Source organism: Pyrus communis, chromosome 12, assembly GCF_963583255.1.
Source record: "Pyrus communis chromosome 12, drPyrComm1.1, whole genome shotgun sequence".
NCBI lineage: Eukaryota > Viridiplantae > Streptophyta > Magnoliopsida > Rosales > Rosaceae > Pyrus > Pyrus communis.
The window spans coordinates 24,053,124-24,072,755 of NC_084814.1; the positions used below are offsets into that span (position 1 = coordinate 24,053,124).

At 37.3% G+C, this 19,632-nt stretch overlaps 4 protein-coding genes across 5 annotated transcripts; 3 read left to right on the top strand and 1 right to left on the bottom strand.

The window, feature by feature from the left end:
* Positions 1-375: 375 nt before the first annotated feature.
* On the top strand, positions 376-4,819 carry LOC137710596 (agamous-like MADS-box protein AP1). 2 transcript variants are annotated; one of them, XM_068449663.1, is made up of 8 exons: positions 376-755; positions 2,080-2,158; positions 2,681-2,745; positions 2,861-2,960; positions 3,118-3,159; positions 3,413-3,454; positions 3,551-3,666; positions 4,371-4,819. In XM_068449663.1, exons 1-8 carry the CDS (start codon positions 571-573, stop codon positions 4,507-4,509), a joined length of 768 nt encoding a protein of 255 aa, XP_068305764.1. In that variant the 5' UTR covers positions 376-570; the 3' UTR covers positions 4,510-4,819. The 2 variants fall into 2 exon arrangements, with proteins under 2 accessions (XP_068305764.1, XP_068305766.1); XM_068449665.1 differs by having other exon boundaries at positions 4,374-4,819.
* A 684-nt stretch (positions 4,820-5,503) lies between these two features.
* Positions 5,504-8,528, top strand: LOC137710599 (universal stress protein PHOS32-like). The gene is made up of 3 exons (XM_068449668.1): positions 5,504-7,390; positions 7,517-7,602; positions 8,034-8,528. Exons 1-3 carry the CDS (start codon positions 7,051-7,053, stop codon positions 8,322-8,324), a joined length of 717 nt encoding a protein of 238 aa, XP_068305769.1. The 5' UTR covers positions 5,504-7,050; the 3' UTR covers positions 8,325-8,528.
* Positions 8,529-8,583: 55 nt separating this feature from the next.
* On the bottom strand, positions 8,584-11,832 carry LOC137710598 (ADP,ATP carrier protein ER-ANT1-like). The gene is made up of 6 exons (XM_068449667.1): positions 11,600-11,832; positions 11,037-11,315; positions 10,111-10,482; positions 9,525-9,964; positions 9,344-9,448; positions 8,584-9,217 (listed from the first exon to the last, which is right to left on the bottom strand). The coding sequence occupies exons 2-4, from the start codon at positions 11,292-11,294 to the stop codon at positions 9,653-9,655; spliced, it is 942 nt and encodes a 313-aa protein (XP_068305768.1). The 5' UTR covers positions 11,295-11,315; positions 11,600-11,832; the 3' UTR covers positions 8,584-9,217; positions 9,344-9,448; positions 9,525-9,652.
* A 2,770-nt stretch (positions 11,833-14,602) lies between these two features.
* On the top strand, positions 14,603-19,399 carry LOC137710597 (hexosyltransferase GAUT11-like). Its single transcript, XM_068449666.1, has 2 exons — positions 14,603-15,101; positions 17,607-19,399. Exons 1-2 carry the CDS (start codon positions 14,949-14,951, stop codon positions 19,059-19,061), a joined length of 1,608 nt encoding a protein of 535 aa, XP_068305767.1. The 5' UTR covers positions 14,603-14,948; the 3' UTR covers positions 19,062-19,399.
* Positions 19,400-19,632: the final 233 nt, after the last annotated feature.

Here is a 19,632-nt window from a genome sequence, read left to right on the forward strand (position 1 = left end):
AATCGACAACGTTTTTGACGAAACCACTTTGGTTTCCAATCCCACCCATCTCATCTTACAGCGGTTTTAAAATATCCTATAAATATTTCATATAAATACAAGAAGGAATCTGTCCTCGTATATGGACAGAGAAAGAGAGACACCAAACCACCTACCTTGCTATCTATTAGCTCATTTTATATAAGGAAAATTAATAAAAAAAATTTGAAAATTTTGAGTTTCAAGGATAAAGATAAAATAAAGGGTAAAATAAATAGTACCATAATTAATTTTTTAGTTTAAAAATATGATTTTTTTGTTAAAATAAACTATATCAGAAGCTTTTTGTTAAAGTTTTCTTTTATATATACAAAGAAGAGAAAGAGAGAGGAGAGAGAAAGAGAGAGAGAGAGAGAGAGAGAGAGAGAGAGCAGAAGCCATCTGGTTCTCTCTCCCATTTTGAGGGTTTCTTGGTGGCCTTTCTGGTTTCTCTAAATTAAGAGATCAGTTCACCAGGAAGGACCTTATATATAACTAGGACATTATTAGTTATTAATATATATATAATAATAAATAATTGTACAAGAGATTATGGGGAGGGGAAGGGTGCAGCTGAAGAGGATTGAGAACAAGGTCAACAGGCAGGTGACCTTCTCAAAGAGAAGGTCAGGGCTGCTGAAGAAAGCTCATGAGATTTCTGTGCTTTGTGATGCTGAGGTTGCTTTGATTATCTTCTCTACCAAAGGCAAGCTTTTTGAGTACTCCACTGATTCCTGGTATATATGTACCCTCTCAACTACCCTTTCTTTCAGCTACTATACATTTTTTCCCAAAGAAACCTCGGCCGTACGATTGAAGTTCATTGTTCTACTCGATTATCTTTTTTACTCTGGTTTTTTAGGGCGTGCTATATGCTTCAGTTAAATTATTTGGCAATTTTTCTACCCGTACGTTACATTTTTTTTCACATGCGGTGCTTTTGATATGGGATACCCTTCTTCTGGTTTATGCTGTTGAATTTTCTTGCTTCACAATTGTGTTTCCATTAAATTGATTTTTAAAAAATATATTAAATTTTCTTGAGTTTCTTTTGTGGGGATTTTCTCTCTCTTTGATTTCATGCAAAGACCAGCTGTTCGTTGAGTACCAGTGTACCACTGGAAAGGGCGAGAGAGAGAGACTGGGTATAGTGAGGGTGTGTGCGTGAGAGAGAGGGAGATGGAGAGGGAGAGAGAATATATAATCCTCCGTCCGTATCTATGTGAAGGTAGGATAAACCTGTTCATCCATATAAAACAAAAACGGAAATAAGAATACTTTTCGTGATGATAACATGTGGTGTCTTTTCGCTGATCTACTTGGGGAGAAAGTGGCTAGCTAGACAGGTTACTGTAAAACAGACTGAGTGAACAGATTATTCAAACCCAAATTAATCTGGTTTGGAATCCCTAATTCAATTATTAGGATCTCCCAACCAGTCATTTTAATTATAACAATAAAATACGACGGACTTCCGCTTAATTTGTTGGACTTTTGAAACGTAGCTAGACCAGCTGGAGTATCCTATCTTTTCTTTCTTGTTTTCACACACACACACACACGTGTGTGTGTGTATATAGGTTTGTATGTGTGTTTGTTAACATATATGCATTTATCTGTGTTCAGACTTTATATAAATAGTAATTAATTAATTGTTGTCTGAGAGTAGAGTTTAGATTACACTCCCGCGCAAGGGTTTGTGTGTTATATTTGTTTTGTGAGTGGCATTATTTTCTTAACCACTTGTTTCTACCTTAGCTAGAGGATATCCTGTAAGCAAATAGTGCATCAAATCAGCATGACGAAGCTTATGTAAGACCCCATACTTAAAACTATTTCAGAAAGCTATACCATAAGAAGTTTCTACGCCATGACACCATCGATAATATCGTGTTACCTGTTTCCTTCTAAAATTTATTTTTCAGCATTTTCATGCTTGTTATTTAACATAAGAAACACGAGATTTTTATTAGTTTCATAGTTTTTATATGCATAACGTCTGTCTTAAATACTATGACTACTTACTGGTACATAATTTCGTTTCATTTTTCATATTAACAGCATGGAAAGGATCCTGGAAAGGTACGAAAGATACTCACATGCAGAGAGGCAGCTTCTTGCAAATGAAAATGAATCCACTGTATATGCCGCCACACCCTCCTCTATCATTTATTGAAAGGCAAACGAAATTTTAGAAGCCAAAAGGAACACCATGAATTTGGCATCCATTACTTAGTTGGTGTTAGTTTCCTAGCTTAGGGGCTGTATGATAATCATTTCGTTTGTAGCTTTTAATTTTCACCTTTTCTTGATATGGAGAGAAGGAATGTAATGGAGGAATGTGTAATGAAAGGATGGTGAGGAGAAGGGAGAAATGAAGGAGAATGCAGGAAAGAAAAACTAGAAACGGAAACCTACTAAAAATTGGTTTTTAAGTTTTTAGTTTCCATATTGTCTATTCCATATACATTTGTTTCACTCCTTCCCTTCGTCCACCTTTGCGCATCCCCACACCCCCCCCCCTCTCCTATTCCTAACAAAAGTGAAAATTAAAACTAAAAAGAAATAGTTATCAAACGTGTCCTTAGCTAGCGTTACTTTTCTCGTGTTCTTTTTATTTGAAACAGATCTTTCATGCCATATATTTATTCTTGTTTTATAGGGTAGCTGGACTCTGGAACATGCAAAGCTCAAGGCTAGGGTGGAGGTTTTACAAAGAAATCAAAGGTATACCAAGTTCAAGTATAAGTATCCCTCTTTAATTCCGTTATAATTGATAATATAAAGGTCAAGTAATCAGTACTAAGCATACTACTTTTCACTGATCTTGGTTGGTTTGCAGTCATTATATGGGAGAAGATCTCCAAATCTTAAGTCTCCAAGAGCTACAGAATTTAGAGCAACAGCTTGATTCTGCACTAAAGCGCATAAGGTCAAGAAAGGTAAAACCAATGATGAACAAATTAACCCTCAGAAAGTTTTTTGTTACATAGACTAAATTAATATTGGGTTTTAACTTTTATTTTAAAGCTTTTTCATTTTTATTTTTCCGAAAAAGGTTAACTGATTGGAATATGATGAATTTTTCATCACATACAGAACCAAGTCATGTACGAATCGATTTCTGAGCTCCAGAAGAAGGTAAGCCTGAGCTAGAAGGCATTTTATATGGAGAATGAGAACAACACATCCTTTCCCTAGTGCTACACATTCTTGTTTGCTGTTTTTTTTTTATTTATTCGATGACCAAAACCAAACTGGACTGTGTAAGAGGAGAAGAATAGTGTGCGATTTTCATTTCATTCTATATATGCATGCAAATACATGCATATATAAATCCATACTTCTGTAACAGTAATGGTAGAACATTGTCTGTGTGTGTCTTGCATGACAGGATAAGGCATTGCAGGAGCAAAACAACTTGCTGGCAAAGAATGTACGTAACAATATATATGTAGTGTGTTTAAAAATGTTTAATTTCGTAATTCTCATCGTACTGGCATTGTGTATATTGTGTATTTAATTGAACTAGGTAATGGAGAAGGAGAAAGCAGTAGCTCCACAGGCACAATTGGATCATGCGCAGAAGCAGAGCTTGGACTTCTCCTCCACCCTTCTACCACAGGCATTGCAGTCCCTGAATTTCAGGTTAGCCTTTCCCTGTGTTTAGTTTGGCTTATTTTTATTTTTAAATAGAGATGGAGAGAAAATATATGGGAAAAACGAGGAATGAAGGATGATTGGAAGGTGGTGGGAGGGAGGAGAAAAAAATGTAGATTATATGAAAACAAACATGTCAAGATCCGTCTGATAACCATTTGGTTTTAGCTTTTAGTTTTGTATTTGTGAGATATGTGGAAAGTATGGTTGAAAGGAGGGGTGAGAGGAAGAGAGAATGTATAAGGAATGGTACACAAAATGAACACTAAAAATAAAAAAATTATTTCAAGTTGTTTTCACTTTCAAGATGTTTCATTCAATCTTCTTTATTCTGTTTCTCTCGCTGGCTCTCAATCACCACCCTTCTTCTTCCGTCATTTCTTCTTTATACTTTCTCCGTATCTCAAACATAAAAACTTAAAACTTAAAACCAAAAACCAAATGGTTATCAAATAGATTCTCAAATTTTTATTTTTACTTTCCATTTTGTATGTCATTCCTTTCACATTTCTTCCATGGTCCAACCTCCAGTACTCTTGATTTTCATTGTTTCTTTCTCCCACTACTTTTTCTCCATCTGTAACACTTGTGTTATGGAAACCAAAATTAAAGACAAAATAGTTATAATACAAGTTAAATTAATTGGTTTATGAATGTGTGTGTGTATATATATACATATTATATTGTTGCAGCAGGTCCAATTACCACCAGGCCATTAGATCAAGTGATGGAATATCAGGAGTTAATCAGCAGGATGGAGATGAAACCGCGATTCCACATAGACCTCACACGCTGCTGCCCCCTTGGATGCTCCGCCACCTTAATGAATAGAAGCATTTCATCACCATGAAATAATATATCCAAATAATATTAAAACACCAATTAATCAAGCAAACATATTACACTTATGTATGTATAACTAGAAATTAATTGGTATGTGCCTGATCAAAACCCTAGCCTCGATCTAGCTCCAAATGTGTATCGTATGTTGGAATTCAATTACTGGAATTAATAGCCCAAAAACTGTGTTAGGGGTTGTCTACCTCTTGTAATTAAGGTACTATTTTTCAAATTAACTTGGGACACGTCCATGTACACTTTGTCCAATATGGATTTGATATGCTGCTTAATTTTTCTGTTCCTTCTGGTTTCTGGCAGCTCGTGTGATTGAGGTGAATCTTGCAATATCAATGTTTATAGTATTAACGTCATAGATGTGGATTATATCAGTTAGTTATATATATTACCGTATTTTAAGGAGTTAAGTATAGATCTAGTAACTCTATAAACTCTATGCATAGATTACATCAATCTTGAAGTTCTAGTGCCACAAGTTGAACCTGTGACTGTAGATTAGCTATGAGCTGGCTAGCTAAATGTTTAGGGGTGTGCTATCCACACATCCCATTTTACTTCTCACACACCCATTGATAATTTCTGTCCGTTGATATTCTTCAATTCATGTAATCCGACAACTGAAAATTAAAAATGTGTGTGAGAAGTAAAATAGGATGTGTGAATATCACACCCAGTATTTAAAAGTACTATGGACCAAACCCACATTTTAAAAACAAAATGTAAATATATAACATTGTAGAGTAGTTGGTCCTCATTATTTTAGTGGTACAATAACTGCAATGTGTGCGTTCCTACGTTATCAGTTCTCAATAGAACAGAGCAACTTTCATGGTGCACATACACTATTACCGTGATCTTCTATGTGGTAAAATCCTTCACTCTAGAGTACAGAGAGGAAGTTACATACATACATACATACATATATATATATATATATATATATATATATACACACATATATCAGGAACCCAAGTGCAACTGTAGAACTATATGTTTCAACCCTAATGACTTTCATTTAGCTTTTTTCTTTCTCCTTCTTATTTAGTAAAGGAGAGTGAAATCGGACTCCAGACTAATATGTACGTGAGTAGAGAGAGTAGAATTCCTTTACCACATACACATGGAAACTTTGCCCAAAGACCAAACTAGTAGTGTGAACCAGTGAGTGGCTGATCATAGACATTAGAGATAATATGTACTTCCTAATCCAAACAAAATCATCATGCAGTCTGCCACTTCTGCCTTGCACTTAGCCATATATAGCAGTATCATTATCTTCAAGAATATATTACAAATTAATCATGCGTTTGATCTTTATCTCCTAATGATTTGTGTTTTCTGTTGGCTAGTGATGTATTGCTAACGTGGAGCTAAAAATAATCAAGAAAAATATGGAGGCGACATGTGGATTTTTGGGTAAAAACGAAAAGATTATTCTCAGGCATATTGGAACTCCTACGTGCGAGCAATAAACAATCATTACTCAATCAAGGTCAAAAGTGATCAAAATAAGTATTCATTCAAAACCAGTTGTTGGTTTGGGAGCCAGACTTGTGGCTAGGAGGAGGCTGAAATGTCTCTGTGAGTTTTTCCGGCCCCCATAAGGGGTGGATAATTGTGGCGTGCCACCAGTTGTCCTCCCTACAAGAAAAAACAAAAGAAAAAAAAAAAAAAAAAACTCAATTGAAGTGGAAACTATTTGTCTATTCAATTACCATGCTCTAATAATCTCTAATTTATTTATTTTTCTTCTAAATTATTGAATTTGAAGTGTTTCGTATAGGAAGCTTACTTAATTATATACGAAAAGCCATTGTAATTTAATTTGATTTATTTTAGTTTGATAACGCAAAAGGTGCGAGAGAGTTTATGTGGTTGCTATTGTTCAATTTTTCTAATGTAACATTAAACTTCATAATTAATGTTACACCTTTTGTCTACAAAATGTTCGGATTGTACGTTTTTATTTCTTTCTAGTTGAAAATTTGTGTTTTGCTATCGCGATTGGCCTAGGAGTGTGCCCTATTAATCTGAGAGATTATGACATGCTTAATTTGATTTTAATATTGGGAAATGATGCATCTCTAAACTCCTTGACTTGTTCTCTCGTCATACAAGCGTACTCTACTAAATTCGGATTTATATATCTATGCACGTTATACGTATCTAGTAATTTAGGGGTGATGGGCACCCTGTATGAAAAAGTATAAATATCGTACCAATCCATTTTTTTTTGGGGAAATTAGTCAAACTCCCAGCTACTGGTTTTCTTCCAGTGTGGGATGTATGGGAACAAATAACTATATATGAAATGAAGCCTACAAATTAATTCATGGAAAGCACGTTCAAGAAGTGGCCTACCACATAGAAAAACAAAACAAATAAACAAAACAAGGAACAAATGCCCTTCAAAAAAAACAAAAGGTTAATTCCAAGTCTAGGCCTAATTATTTGTATATATATACATGCATAGCCAGCCATTTTTCCCACCGGCAAAACCAATATTATCAACAAATGAGCAGGAAATATGCAAGACTGTGTGGTGCCCGGCCGACTGTTTGTCTTCCAATCCTTTCACTGTCTCACAGGTCGAAACGCAAGTCTAGACGGCGTTCCGGTTCCGTCGAAGCTACTACTGATCATAACAGCACAAAGTTCTGGAAGAATATTAGCAGCAGGGGGGATGACGACTTGGGTAGTACTGCAGAAGATGTGAAAAATGGGAACAAGATAATGGTTGTTGTGGATTCAAGCCTTGAAGCTAAGGGAGCTCTCGAATGGGCACTATCCCACACTGTGCAACCCCAGGACACCATTGTTCTTCTTCATGTAGCTAAACCCTCCAAACAAGAAGGTCAGAAAACTGAGATTAATCTTCTTCTTTTTTTTTTTTTTTTTTTTTTTTTTAAATTATCTTGTTGCATTGATGTTAATTAACATATAAGCCTAATGTGCTAAACTAATATTGATTAATTTGCAGGTGCAGACTCAAATGGGAGCACTAATTTAAGGGACTTTGAACTGCTTCGCTCGATGAAAAATGTGTGCCAAAGGAAAAGGCCTGGGGTAAGTTTAATTCACAAATTCTGTGTTTTCCCCAATTTTGTTTCTGTATAATAGCAAAACTAGTAATGAATATATCTAGTGACAAAATGTGAGTATCTGACCCTGATCAGTTAGCAGTGAACGAGAAACTCTACGATTATTTAAACATTTATACAGGGCTTTTATTTTTCCGACGTGGTTGGATTTTACTCTTATGTGCATAACCATTTAATCTAATAGCACACAATCTCCATTATAAAAGTCCTGAGTTAAATTTCGCAGCGGAAAATAGTATACTTTTTAACTCATATCAATAATTTTGTCAATGTAGATCAATCATAGAGATGCCAACTACACACACACACAAATAAAGATCTTTATTAAACAAATGTGAAAGGGTGTACCATTATCCTTGATATTGCGTTTGTATTGACTATTGAAAATTGAAATAGGTGGAAGTGGAGGTAGCATTGCTTGAAGGGAAAGAAAAGGGCCCAATAATAGTGGAAGAAGCTAAGAGACAAATGGTGTCCCTACTTGTTCTTGGCCAAAAAAGAAAGAGGTCGACGTGGTGGCAGCTAATCAAGAGGTGGACAAGGAGCAGATCATCAGGGGAGGTTTTTGTGGAATACTGCATTCAAAATTCTGCATGCATGACGATTGCTGTGAGGAGAAAGAGCAAGAAATTGGGAGGTTACTTGATCACCACTAAGCTTCACAAGAATTTCTGGCTTCTAGCTTGATTGAAATGCGTGAAAATCACAGTTTGATGTGTGCACAAAATTTTTTTTATATTGAAATTCAAGAAAATGTTTTTGCATACATGTCAAATTCTGATTGGAAATGATTTCCGCACACTCATTTGCTTGTCCATGCACACTCTTGTTTATTTCTAGCATTTTGATATAATAAGTCAAACGAAAATTGAGAGACAAGAATAGACAAAGATGTGCAAAAAGAGAAATTTCCAATCCTTGTTCATTTTCAATGAGAAATGACTATCACAAGTAAAATGGGAAGTATTTTCCAAGCAGCAATGTGGAATATATGGGTTTTGATATTGTGGTGCGTATAGGGTGCGGTGCCGACAAAAATGTAGCACTCCTCTGCTGTCTCCCCATACAAGACATGGTTGTGGTGACTACAAAAATGCTGGTAAAAATTGGATGTCAAGGAAACGTGTTTGAATTTAAGTAGCCCTGGTTGGAGATTTTAAAAATCATATAAAAAGATCAAAGACAAGAAGTTACAGGGATTTGGTTGACTTTGCATTGTAGTTGTGGACTCAACCCTAAGTGATTGACACCAACTGCATAGCAGCTTCTAAGTTCCATCTCTGAAAGTACTTGTACCAGACATTGTAATTTTAAGTCAATCTCCTTCCCTCTTGTAATTCACAATCAAAACATCAAAACCAAATCTCATGGCAATTTTGAGATGAATAGTTTTTCTTCGCAAGCAATTTACTTCAAATACGAAGGCGGAGCGAAATCATATTCTCTGTACATTTTGAATAGCAGAAAAAGAACAATGCTTTGAGAGTTGAACGCAGACGTAAATTGGAAGACAAGAACAGCTTCTCTGTATTCCATCTTCACTCAGCATTACGTCTCGGCAGTGAAAATCTAATTCCCATCTGAAAAAGAAACTCCATTGAAATTGAAACAGAATGATTTCCATGCGCAAATGTGGTATGTGTAGGTTAAAATCGCAATCCTACCACTGGCAATGCAAATAATTGAGTATAATTATTCAACTTCACCTTAGGATTTTCCTTAGGCATTCCAAGAAGCAGCAGTGTCAATTTCATCAACAACCTTCCTCACCTTGTCATGCCCTTTTCCTCTTTGCCTCTTTCTTCTTAAATCTGTTTAAAATATGTGTAAGAATGAATCAAATGAAGAGGTAACACTAGTATACAAATCTGATGTCGTGACATTTACTTGAAAACTGTTTGTCGTGGATCAAACGAATGACCATGTCTATGCGCCATGTCTGGCCTTTCACTTCAATACTCTTTGATGTAGCTCAAAAGAATAACCTGGTCAATCTATGTGCCACGTCCCGGCCCTTACTTCAGAACTCTTTGATGTGGCTCAATAAAATAACCCTTTCTATACGCAACTCTCTGGAGCTGGTCATATCCTGCAAGTACCCCAGCTCCGGCAACTCCTAGAAGCATATTTGCAGTTACTCCTCGGAACAGTGCTTTGAAACCCTCAAGGTGAACAATCTCCCGAAATGCATGCAAGGCATTGCGATACTTTGACGGTTGTCCTGACGTTAGCATCATTCTCCGCCGAATGGTATCAAATGGATAGGCGCAGACCCCAGAGACTGTTGTAACACTCCAGCCAAGCAAAAAACTAGCCAAAAAATTCCCCTGTAAAAATTCAAACGATATAAACTTTGAGGCACGGGATCATTTGAGGGTTTTCAAGGAAAGCACATTGGTAGTAAGAACCAATGATTTAGACAAATGCGAATACATTCCTTTTTGAATTGTTCGGGTAATATTGAGATGCTCACCTCCAAAGGACCAACCAAAACAATAGGCTTCATGGTGTCATAAATCCCAAAGTACATTCCTCGATACATTGTAATTCCAATAATTGAAGCCCCAAAACCTCGATAGAGCCCCACTATTCCATCACTTGATAAGGTTTTACAGTAAACATCTAGAATCCCTCTGAACTGGTGTTGACCACTAACTGCAGACCCCCTCCCATCGGTGCCTAGCCGCGTACGGGCATAGTCTAGATGATATAGAAATAATGAAGTAGTTGCTCCAGCAGCACTTCCTGAAGCCACATTTCCAGCAAACCACATTATGTACCCATCTTTCTCTTTTGAGCAGCCAAAGATGCTTTTGAAGTAACCTCTAAATGCAAAGTTGAAAGCCTACAAGCATTCCAAATTATGTTCGGCGAGGACTGTCAAAACAGGACATTCATTTGATTTAACACAGCATACCAAAGTTTCCAGGTCTCAAGAAAAATGTAGAATGTGCAAACTCTCCACAATCTTATGCAATGCCGACTGATGTAATTAAGAAAATAAGTGCTTTTCTATAACAAAGATGGTAAGGTATTCGTAGACTTTTTATCCAAAACACAAATAGCTAAGACAAATGCGTAAAGCATCCTATTTTTTCATACAACACACGAATACAATCCGAAATTCAGCGAACATTTCTGATAGTCACATCTCCTAAGCTGAACTGATTTCTGAATAAACCATTTCGGTGCAAGAATCAGCAATTCGACCAAGGGAAAAACGTCTTGAAAAGTTAAGACGCATTCTAAAATTTGCTTGCTTTAATAGAAAACTAAACAAATACACACTAATACGCAAGCACTCAATAGTTTCACTACACAAGTACAAAAACACTATTTAATCACTAAGAATTGATCATTCAATAGTTTCAATGTGGGAGAGTGACGCAGATGAAGTACCTGAGTAGGAAAATATCGAATGACATTGGCCTGGTTGCCTCGCCAAAACGACAACACACCTTCCTCTCTGAACACCCTTGCAAAGCAATCACTAACACCCTTATAAGGTCTCTTAATCTGCCCTCTTTTTATCATCTCTCCCTGATTCTGCAGCAGAAGCTTCACTCTCTCAATGGGTGCTGCTGCACTCTTTGACACCAATGCTGCCATTCCCCCCATCACAAAATCCACAGAAAACTTCTCAGACTTTGTTGCCATTGCCAAGCTCTCTCTCTCTCTCTCTCTCTCTCTCTCTCTCTCTCTCTCTCTCTCTCTAGACCTGAACAGTTCAAGCAAAAGCAGAAATGAACCAACAACCCAATCAAATAGGTGATAAAAATAAATCTTTTAGAAATCAAACCACCACCCCATGAAGGAAAAAAAAAACATATAATGTCATATAAATTTCCAAAAACCAACACTTTCCAATCAATTTTCCCTTTCAGTCAAGAAAAAGCATGAAACTTTATATCCCAAAAGCTGCTGGGAAGAATATAAACCAAAAATTAGAGATGGGTTTTTACATACCTTGAAAATTTATGGAGAGAAATTGAAGGGAGAGAGATGGTGGAGTTGGTGGGTGGGCGTGGTGGGATTGCCCTTTTAGGGACGGATAATGGGCTGCTCTCCCACCACCCGAATTACAAAAGCGAATTACAAAAGCGGCTTTTTTCAGAAGTAAAGTTTGGAAATTTGGTGGAATCGCAATTCGCCGTCGATGACTCGGTTAGCCGGCTTCTGGCTTGGGAGACGACTTTTTGGGTCGTTGGATTATGTGGATAAAAAACAAAACTGAAAGACAAAAAAACAGAAATAAGTTGCGTTTGGTAGCTAAGAAAAAGGCAGTTTAGTCAAACACGGCCTTGACTAAAATTGGCAACATCTTGAAGTGGTACAACCAAGATTGAGCTATCAAGATTAGAATTGATAAATGAACTACTTTTTAGTTTAAATTGCATTTTGAGTTGTCATAACTCATTACTTCAGTCTATATTAACATCTTCGTTAAATGAAGTGATTAATTTGTCAAAAAAACATCATTAAAAAATGATCATGTAATCGTTCACTTAACAATTTAGCCCCGTCTTCTGTTCTTCACAGGCCAACTCTCTACAATGGCAAAACCTTCAACCGCACTTGCACTCCTTGTGCAGCTCAGGACATGACATGTTACGACTGCGACTAGTGCAGGCCGGACACTAAGAACACACTTCTTTCTCCCCCTGTTTGTCTCCGGCCAACTCGCTTCACTGGCGGAACCCGCAACCGCACTTACACTCCTTGTGCAGCTCAGGGCATTACGTGCTACGACTGCGAGTAGTGGAGGCCGGACGCTAATTAAGAACACACTTCTTCGCGCGCTCTGCCTGTTCATCTCCGGCCAACCTGCTTCAATGGCGTAACCTGTACCGTAACCCCGGATCCTCATCGTGTGGAACCTGCATTGTTGAAGGGGATAAACAAACTGTAGCAGAACCTTTTATTACTCAGATTTTTTATTTTTCATAGTGCAGGCAACGAAGAGAAGCACATCGGATCTCCTAAAAGTGACCCGACAATAGTTAAATTTAAGGTTTGCTCGAATCTAGTGACTTTGCTCGAATCTGCTATCTAGTTTGTTAATAGTTAAATTTAAGGTTTTGCTTGTCGGTTCAGACTCCATAGCTAACACTTGAGGTGCAATAACTGGTTGTTAGAGACACCCTAGCTACCCGACAATGCCAATTGTGTATGCAAACGCTACTTCAGATTTTGGGTAGATGAAAACCATAATTGTAGAAGGGGAGCAGGAAATCGAACCCAAAATTCGAGTACATGAGTAAATACTCGTCATAATTATATTGGAACACTTTTTGAAAGTTCGAGATACATTGATCAATCACTTTTATGCATAAATTTTTCAAGTGCTTTTATAAACTTTTCTAAGTGTTTTTATAACCCATAAGCACCCACTACAAGAAAAGTGAGCAACAACTATCATAATTAATAACTATTTTGGTAGTTGTTGCTGAGGTAACAATAATGTTGCCCATGAGAAAATTGTAACAAAAAATTCAAATATATATTCAACTATACTATTTGCTCCTTTGTAATCAAGTCACGAGTTTAAGTCGTGGAAACATTCTTTTAAAACAAGGGTAAAGTTGTGTACGATCAGGATGGATGGAAATAGGGACCAAAATGGTACCAGGACCACCCAAGTCCAAAAAATATACATATGAAAGTCTTCCAAGGAGCTTCCTAATGTTGGTACGAGTCTTTTTTTTTTTTTTTTTTGCATACTAAATGTTTCATGTAATGCATACTAGGCATATCTCGACAGATGCATTGACAACACTCACAAAATTCTCTCTCTATCACTCATTAGATTGTCTCGGCATATACTAATATATGTTGACATGTGTGCAACAAGCTCACAAAATGTTCAATGAAATGTCTTAGTGAATAAATTGATTTTTTTTTTTTTTTTTGCGCTCTTCATGCTCTGTTTTTATCTAAAAAACTTGTATTTAACATTGGGACCCACTAAGATTGAAAATCTTAGATCCACCACTATGTACAGTAAACGTTCCCCTCCTGACCATCATAAGTAGTAGAAAACCTTGTTGGCTTGAGAGTGTATTAGTCACCATTGATGTGTACCTATTATCTACTTTTTGGCACAATTTTCTCATTTTCAACGTCATTATCACCCGGCAACAATTACCAAAATAATTACTAATTATGATAGTTTTGCTACTTTTCTTATAGTGACTTCTAAATCAGTAAAATTTGATCTTAAATATTATGAAAGCATTAACCATCTAAAAAGATTGTCTAAAAAGTGCTTAAAATCTTTGTAAAAACACTTTTAAAAAAACCCGTAGCATATTTGTATCAACCTATTAGTTTCTTAACAATGTGAACAATCAATGTGAATAAAAAGTTCGAACTCATAACTTTTTTCTGTATTACAAGGACAAAGAGCAATACCACCGTACTCTAACTTGGCCTGTAAGGGTCATTGGAAATTAAATCTAAAAATATTACAATAAAGCATCATTAATTGCATGGTAATAAGTAAACTTCAAGCATTCGTTCGAATTCATCGAGAAACGCAAAATCACACAGAGATCATATGAGAACAAATTCTCAAATCATATATTGAGACAGAGAGTATGATGCTCTTGAGTTGATTGTATCACTTAATCACTATCAAGATCTCATAACACCAAATGAAGTATATTTAACAAATTAAACCGCTATCAAATCATATATATTGTTCATTAATACATAACCATTGGTACATACATGTAGTTAAAAAAAAAAAAAAAAAAAAAAACCAGAAATGGGTAGATTTGCATAATTGCATGGCAAAATTTGTGGAAATTAATATGATCGCAACCTTCTTATTTGGGAATTTACAGGAAAAAAATCACATGGTCTGATGCGGCGGACTTTGTGACTGTTTTATTTTCCCTCCCCAAAACTTATCACACACCATCTGCAATCTCTTGTCTGGTTAATATCTTCCGCATTTGCCGAAACACACAGTGCCGACGACAGATCGCAAACTCGATCACTCTTTGCTCCCTCACCCAAGAGCTAAACGCTCTGATTGTTCTTGCCCATCTCTTCAAATTTTCGATTGATTCGAAGCTGCCCGCCAAAGAGTGGGAGGAAAATACTGATTCGAAGGTGTGATTTCTGCGTAAAGGTTGCGTTTTGATCCATTTTTTGGGTTAAAGACGGCATTTGGCGGATGCCCAAGTGAGCAAAAACCGAGCTGATATGCCTGGAGGGCGGTTTGCGGTGGTTCGTTGATCGAATCTGGGACATGTGTCGGTGCGGATTTGTGATTTGGTGGTGAATTGTGGAGGAAATTAGTCAGAGATGCGGAGGCGGGCGGCCGAGTATCGGCGCCCGGTTCGACGGAAGTTTTCGAATTGGATCTGGGCGCTTTTTGGGATCTTCTCCGTTGCAGGCCTGGTTTTGTTAGTTGTGAACCATAACCAGCATGAAGATCGGGTCGAACAACCCGTGCTGGTATGATTGCTCAGCTCTCCCATTGCTGCTTCTGCGTGTGTGTCTTTGATCTTGATTAGATAAACTGCGTGTTTAAGTAACATTTTAATTTGGTGTTGGTGGATGGAAATTTGGTATGCTTGAACTCTGTTGTTTAAATCTATTTGAGGTTGTTTGATGGCGAAATTTCGGATGAAGTATCGAAATGCAAAAATTGGGGTTTTTTCTCGTTTGGTTAGACATTCTGTTGGGTTGGAATGTTGATATATGCAGTCAGGGTGTATATAATCCTTTTGTGAGTGGATCTCTAGTTGCTGGCATTTAGGAAGGAGCTCAACAGTCCTGTAGCGGTAGCAATTCCGGCTGAATCAATTGTCGCTTTGTTATGATATGATCTTTTGATTTCTGGCTGTTACTGTTAATATTATGTTTCTGATTTCAAGTCTGGATTATTTTTATAGTTAGCAGTTCCATTCTCAAGCTAGAGATTATATACGGATTGCAGACAACAAACGTCCATGCTAGGAGTTCAATAGAGTTTCCATTCTCACTGGTTCAATGTGCAGAACTGTATTTTTACTTGCTGCTGGTTGGGGTTAATTTACCGTTCCTGTTGTTGGGTGGTAGATTATCTAAGTGGTTGTGGTTTCTACGAGGAGTAAAACAGGCTGCCAGTTGCTTGGTGCCGATTGCTAGACAGAAGTTGTGTGCCGGGGCATGGATTGATAGACCCCGAACTTCCCTTGTTCATATCTTACCACGGGATGGCCTTCCATGCCCCGAACAGTGTGATTTTGATCATTGGGGAATTTTTGTACTGGTTCTCCCTTCTTCCTTCTCGTTTTTCTGTTTTTTCCTTTTGCATCTCTTGACTGTTCCTCTATGATCAGTCCTTGCTTTCATTTTGGAGTTTGGCGTGTGTGCCTTTTCTGGTTGTTCGTTTGGGCTGAGGCCTTAATACATTACACAATTTAAATCTTACGATGGGGTGGATAAAGTAGATTGGTAAGCACACACTTTGTTCTCACAAACCCAGATGTATATTGTCGTTATTTGTGATTATTTGATAAACATCTTTTTTTTCGTTTTTATTTTGTCAACTGAATTGTTATTTGTTTGTTTGTAGTTATCGTTGCTTTTGTAGGACCTTATGAATCTCATTGGAAAAGTCTTCCATGTGCTACTTCACTTAGAGATCAAACTGTTTCCCACATTTAAGTTCCTGCCAAATTATATCCTTCGGAGGATAGAACTTCTAATTGACCATTTGACATTGGTTTTATCTATTTGTACAATTGTAACGTGCAACAGAGAGAGCACAATAAGAAGTGGATGCCACTGGATTTTCATGGTTCCACAATACTGTCTTGTCAACAATCACACATGGTTCTGTGTCCTGTCCTAGGAGATCCTTTGACAAGGCCATAGATGAGCTTATTGGAATTGTGCAATGTGTTGCTCTTAAACACCTTAGGCGAATTGTTCTTGGACTTTTTCTCGAATGATTAGTTTTGTTATGGGAAGTTTTTTATTTCCTCTCTAAACACATGATTTATCTAGAGCCAAATTTGTGGTAATACAGCTATATGCATCAAAATGCGTTATCCTATTGTTATAAAGCATACACTAAATTTTTGCCCTTCATTTATAAAGTTCAGCACTTCATAATTCATTTACTTTCAGTTCCCCTTCTAATGAACGTATTGACTGCTTCCAATGCATTTGGAATTTTCGTAAGACAACGGTCTGATATTCCTAATTCATTATGTGTTTGTGTTCTAATTAATGCAAGTCCTAAATCATAAAATACTGTACAGTTAGCTCTCAATTACTCTGATGTGTTTGAGCCTGTGGTGAGGCATGAGAAGCAGAACCATTCCATGCTATTCTCCCCTTCGTGATAACAAAATTTAGTTGGTCATTAAACAATACTTCATTCCCTTCATCTTTTTTCACGTCTTCTTAAATTTGAGAAAGTTCTAGTCATAAGCTAACTTGAATTAACAATATAACACTGTGGGTTATATGCAGCTGAACCTTGACCCTGTCCTCATAGAAGTAATTTGACAGATAATGTCAAAATTTGGATGGTCTCAAGAGGAAAATGTCTGAACTTGTGTGTTTTTGATAACAGATGATGAATAATCTGTTCATCATTTTTCACATTGAGCCAGCTATTATGGTTAGCAATATTTTCATGCTTTGTAGGTCATATTTATGCTCTTATCTTTTGTTTGATTTGTACTGTAGGAATTGGAAGCGAGGTTCTGAATATTGTTATCCTGGTTAGAAAAGTAGATGTTTTTGCTTTAGTGTTGGAATTGGAAATGAGGTTGTGAATTTTATTATCCTGGTTGGCAAAGTAGACATTTTTGCTTTTCTTAGATCTCCCTTCTCTTAGTATGTAATTGGACCTTTAAAAAAGTGTATTTCCTCTTAGGTCGATGTGAATTGACTTTTGTTACTTTGTGATGTGGCTTGTCATTTTGTTCAGTGCCTTACTTGAATGAGACCGCCCTTTTGCAGGAGAGAAATACGAGACTTGAGCAGGTTGCTCATGAGAGTTTAAATTTTACTGAAGAAATATTGAGTGCTAGATCGTTTTCCAGGCAGCTAGCTGAGCAAATGACACTTGCCAAAGCTTATGTTATTATTGCCAAGGAGCACAATAACCTTCATCTTGCTTGGGAGCTTAGTTCAAAGATCCGAAGTTGCCAGCTTTTGCTGTCAACAGCTGCCATGAGGGGGGAGCCTGTGACACTAGAGGAAGCAGAACCAATAATTAAAAGCCTATCATACCTGATATTCAGAGCCGAAGATGCACATTATGACATTGCAACCACAATAATGACAATGAAATCCCATATCCAAGCCCTTGAACAGCGTGCAAATGCCGCAACAGTTCAAAGCACAGTATTTGGGCAACTAGCTGCTGAAGCATTACCCAAAAGCCTCCATTGCCTAAATGTTAAGCTGACAGCTGATTGGCTTAAAAAGCCATCTCTGCAACGACTTGCAGATGAGAAGAGGAATTCTCCCATACTGGTGGACAACAATACCTACCATTTCTGCATATTTTCAGACAATGTGGTTGCCACCTCTGTGGTTGTCAACTCCACTGTCTCCAATGCTGACCATCCAAAACAGCTGGTCTTCCACATTGTCACAAATGGGATCAACTATGGGACAATGCAGGCGTGGTTCCAAAGTAATGATTTCAAAGGGTCCACAATAGAAGTGCAGAATGTTGAGGAATTTTCTTGGTTTAATGCTTCTTATTCTCCTATCATGAAACAGCTCCTTGATGCAGATTCGCGAGACTTTTATTTTGGTGGATATCAAGATATGAATGTTGTGCCAAAGCTGCGGAGCCCTAAGTATCTATCTTTGCTCAATCACCTTCGATTCTACATTCCAGAGATCCATCCGCAGCTGGAGAAGGTAGTTTTTCTTGATGATGACGTTGTTGTCCAGAAGGATCTGACCCCACTTTTCTCGTTGGATTTGCATGGAAATGTGAATGGAGCAGTGGAAACTTGTCTTGAAGCATTTCATCGTTATTACAAGTATCTGAATTTCTCAAACCCAATCATCAGCGCCAAGTTTGATCCACAGGCATGTGGGTGGGCCTTTGGTATGAATGTCTTTGATTTAATTGCTTGGAAGAAAGCAAATGTAACTGCACGGTATCATTACTGGCAGGAGCAGAATGCCGATGGGACACTTTGGAGGCTGGGCACTCTTCCGCCTGGCCTTCTAACATTTTACGGTCTGACAGAGCCGCTTGATAGGAGATGGCATGTATTAGGACTGGGGTATGATCTGAACATTGACAACCGATTGATTGAGAGTGCGGCAGTGGTTCACTTTAATGGGTTCATGAAGCCGTGGCTGAAGTTGGCCATTGGCAGGTATAGGCCTCTCTGGGAGCGGTATATAAATCAAAGCCACCCATACCTCCAAGATTGTGTCACAAGCTAGAATGTGCTGCTTCTCGATTGCTAGTAATTCAGATCTCCGAGACTTTTAAACTCTCAATGCCGGAAAATATGGTTCCCGTTATTGTAGTCAGGAGTACAAAATTTTGAAGTAAAGTTTACCAGACAGTTATAATTTTTTCTTTTCTTTTCTGCATCATAGTTCCCTGAAAGGAAAAGAGCATTGTTTCTTATACATTTAGAAAGTTTACATGTACCAGGTGAAGAGTTGTGAGAGCTAAATTGATTTTTGCCTGAGATGGGGTTTTCTTTTCCCCCCTCTCTGCAAGCTGTAGAATTATTTGTTCCTTAGCAGGTGTTTGTAATAATCTTTCAGCCTCATTTAAGTTATATTATGCAACTGAACCAATTTTTTAGCAGTTCGTTTATTGACATAAACTGCAACATCTGGTTGTCTTAGTGGAGTTGATTTTTTTTATTTTTTATTTTATTATTCTTTTCCTTCTACAATGACTTGAGAAGGAAGAAATGAATTCTGTTAGATATTGTTAATTAACTATTCATTTGCCGCCACTCGTAAGTTGAAGTTGTTAGGTTTGATGAGTTTGATTCTA

Bases quoted from the DNA above. Each gene is read 5' to 3' on its own strand.
- LOC137710599 (XM_068449668.1), top strand. From the start codon at position 7,051: ATGAGCAGGAAATATGCAAGACTGTGTGGTGCCCGGCCGACTGTTTGT. The intron at 7,391-7,516 runs GTCAGAAAACTG...ATTAATTTGCAG, and splicing joins TAAACCCTCCAAACAAGAAG to GTGCAGACTCAAATGGGAGC. The intron at 7,603-8,033 runs GTAAGTTTAATT...AAATTGAAATAG, and splicing joins GCCAAAGGAAAAGGCCTGGG to GTGGAAGTGGAGGTAGCATT.
- LOC137710596 (XM_068449663.1), top strand. From the start codon at position 571: ATGGGGAGGGGAAGGGTGCAGCTGAAGAGGATTGAGAACAAGGTCAAC. The intron at 756-2,079 runs GTATATATGTAC...TCATATTAACAG, and splicing joins GAGTACTCCACTGATTCCTG to CATGGAAAGGATCCTGGAAA. The intron at 2,159-2,680 runs GTATATGCCGCC...CTTGTTTTATAG, and splicing joins CAAATGAAAATGAATCCACT to GGTAGCTGGACTCTGGAACA.
- LOC137710597 (XM_068449666.1), top strand. From the start codon at position 14,949: ATGCGGAGGCGGGCGGCCGAGTATCGGCGCCCGGTTCGACGGAAGTTT. The intron at 15,102-17,606 runs GTATGATTGCTC...GCCCTTTTGCAG, and splicing joins GGGTCGAACAACCCGTGCTG to GAGAGAAATACGAGACTTGA.
- LOC137710598 (XM_068449667.1), bottom strand. From the start codon at position 11,294: ATGGCAACAAAGTCTGAGAAGTTTTCTGTGGATTTTGTGATGGGGGGA. The intron at 10,483-11,036 runs GTACTTCATCTG...GAATGCTTGTAG, and splicing joins TTCGATATTTTCCTACTCAG to GCTTTCAACTTTGCATTTAG. The intron at 9,965-10,110 runs GTGAGCATCTCA...GAATTTTTACAG, and splicing joins TTTTGGTTGGTCCTTTGGAG to GGGAATTTTTTGGCTAGTTT.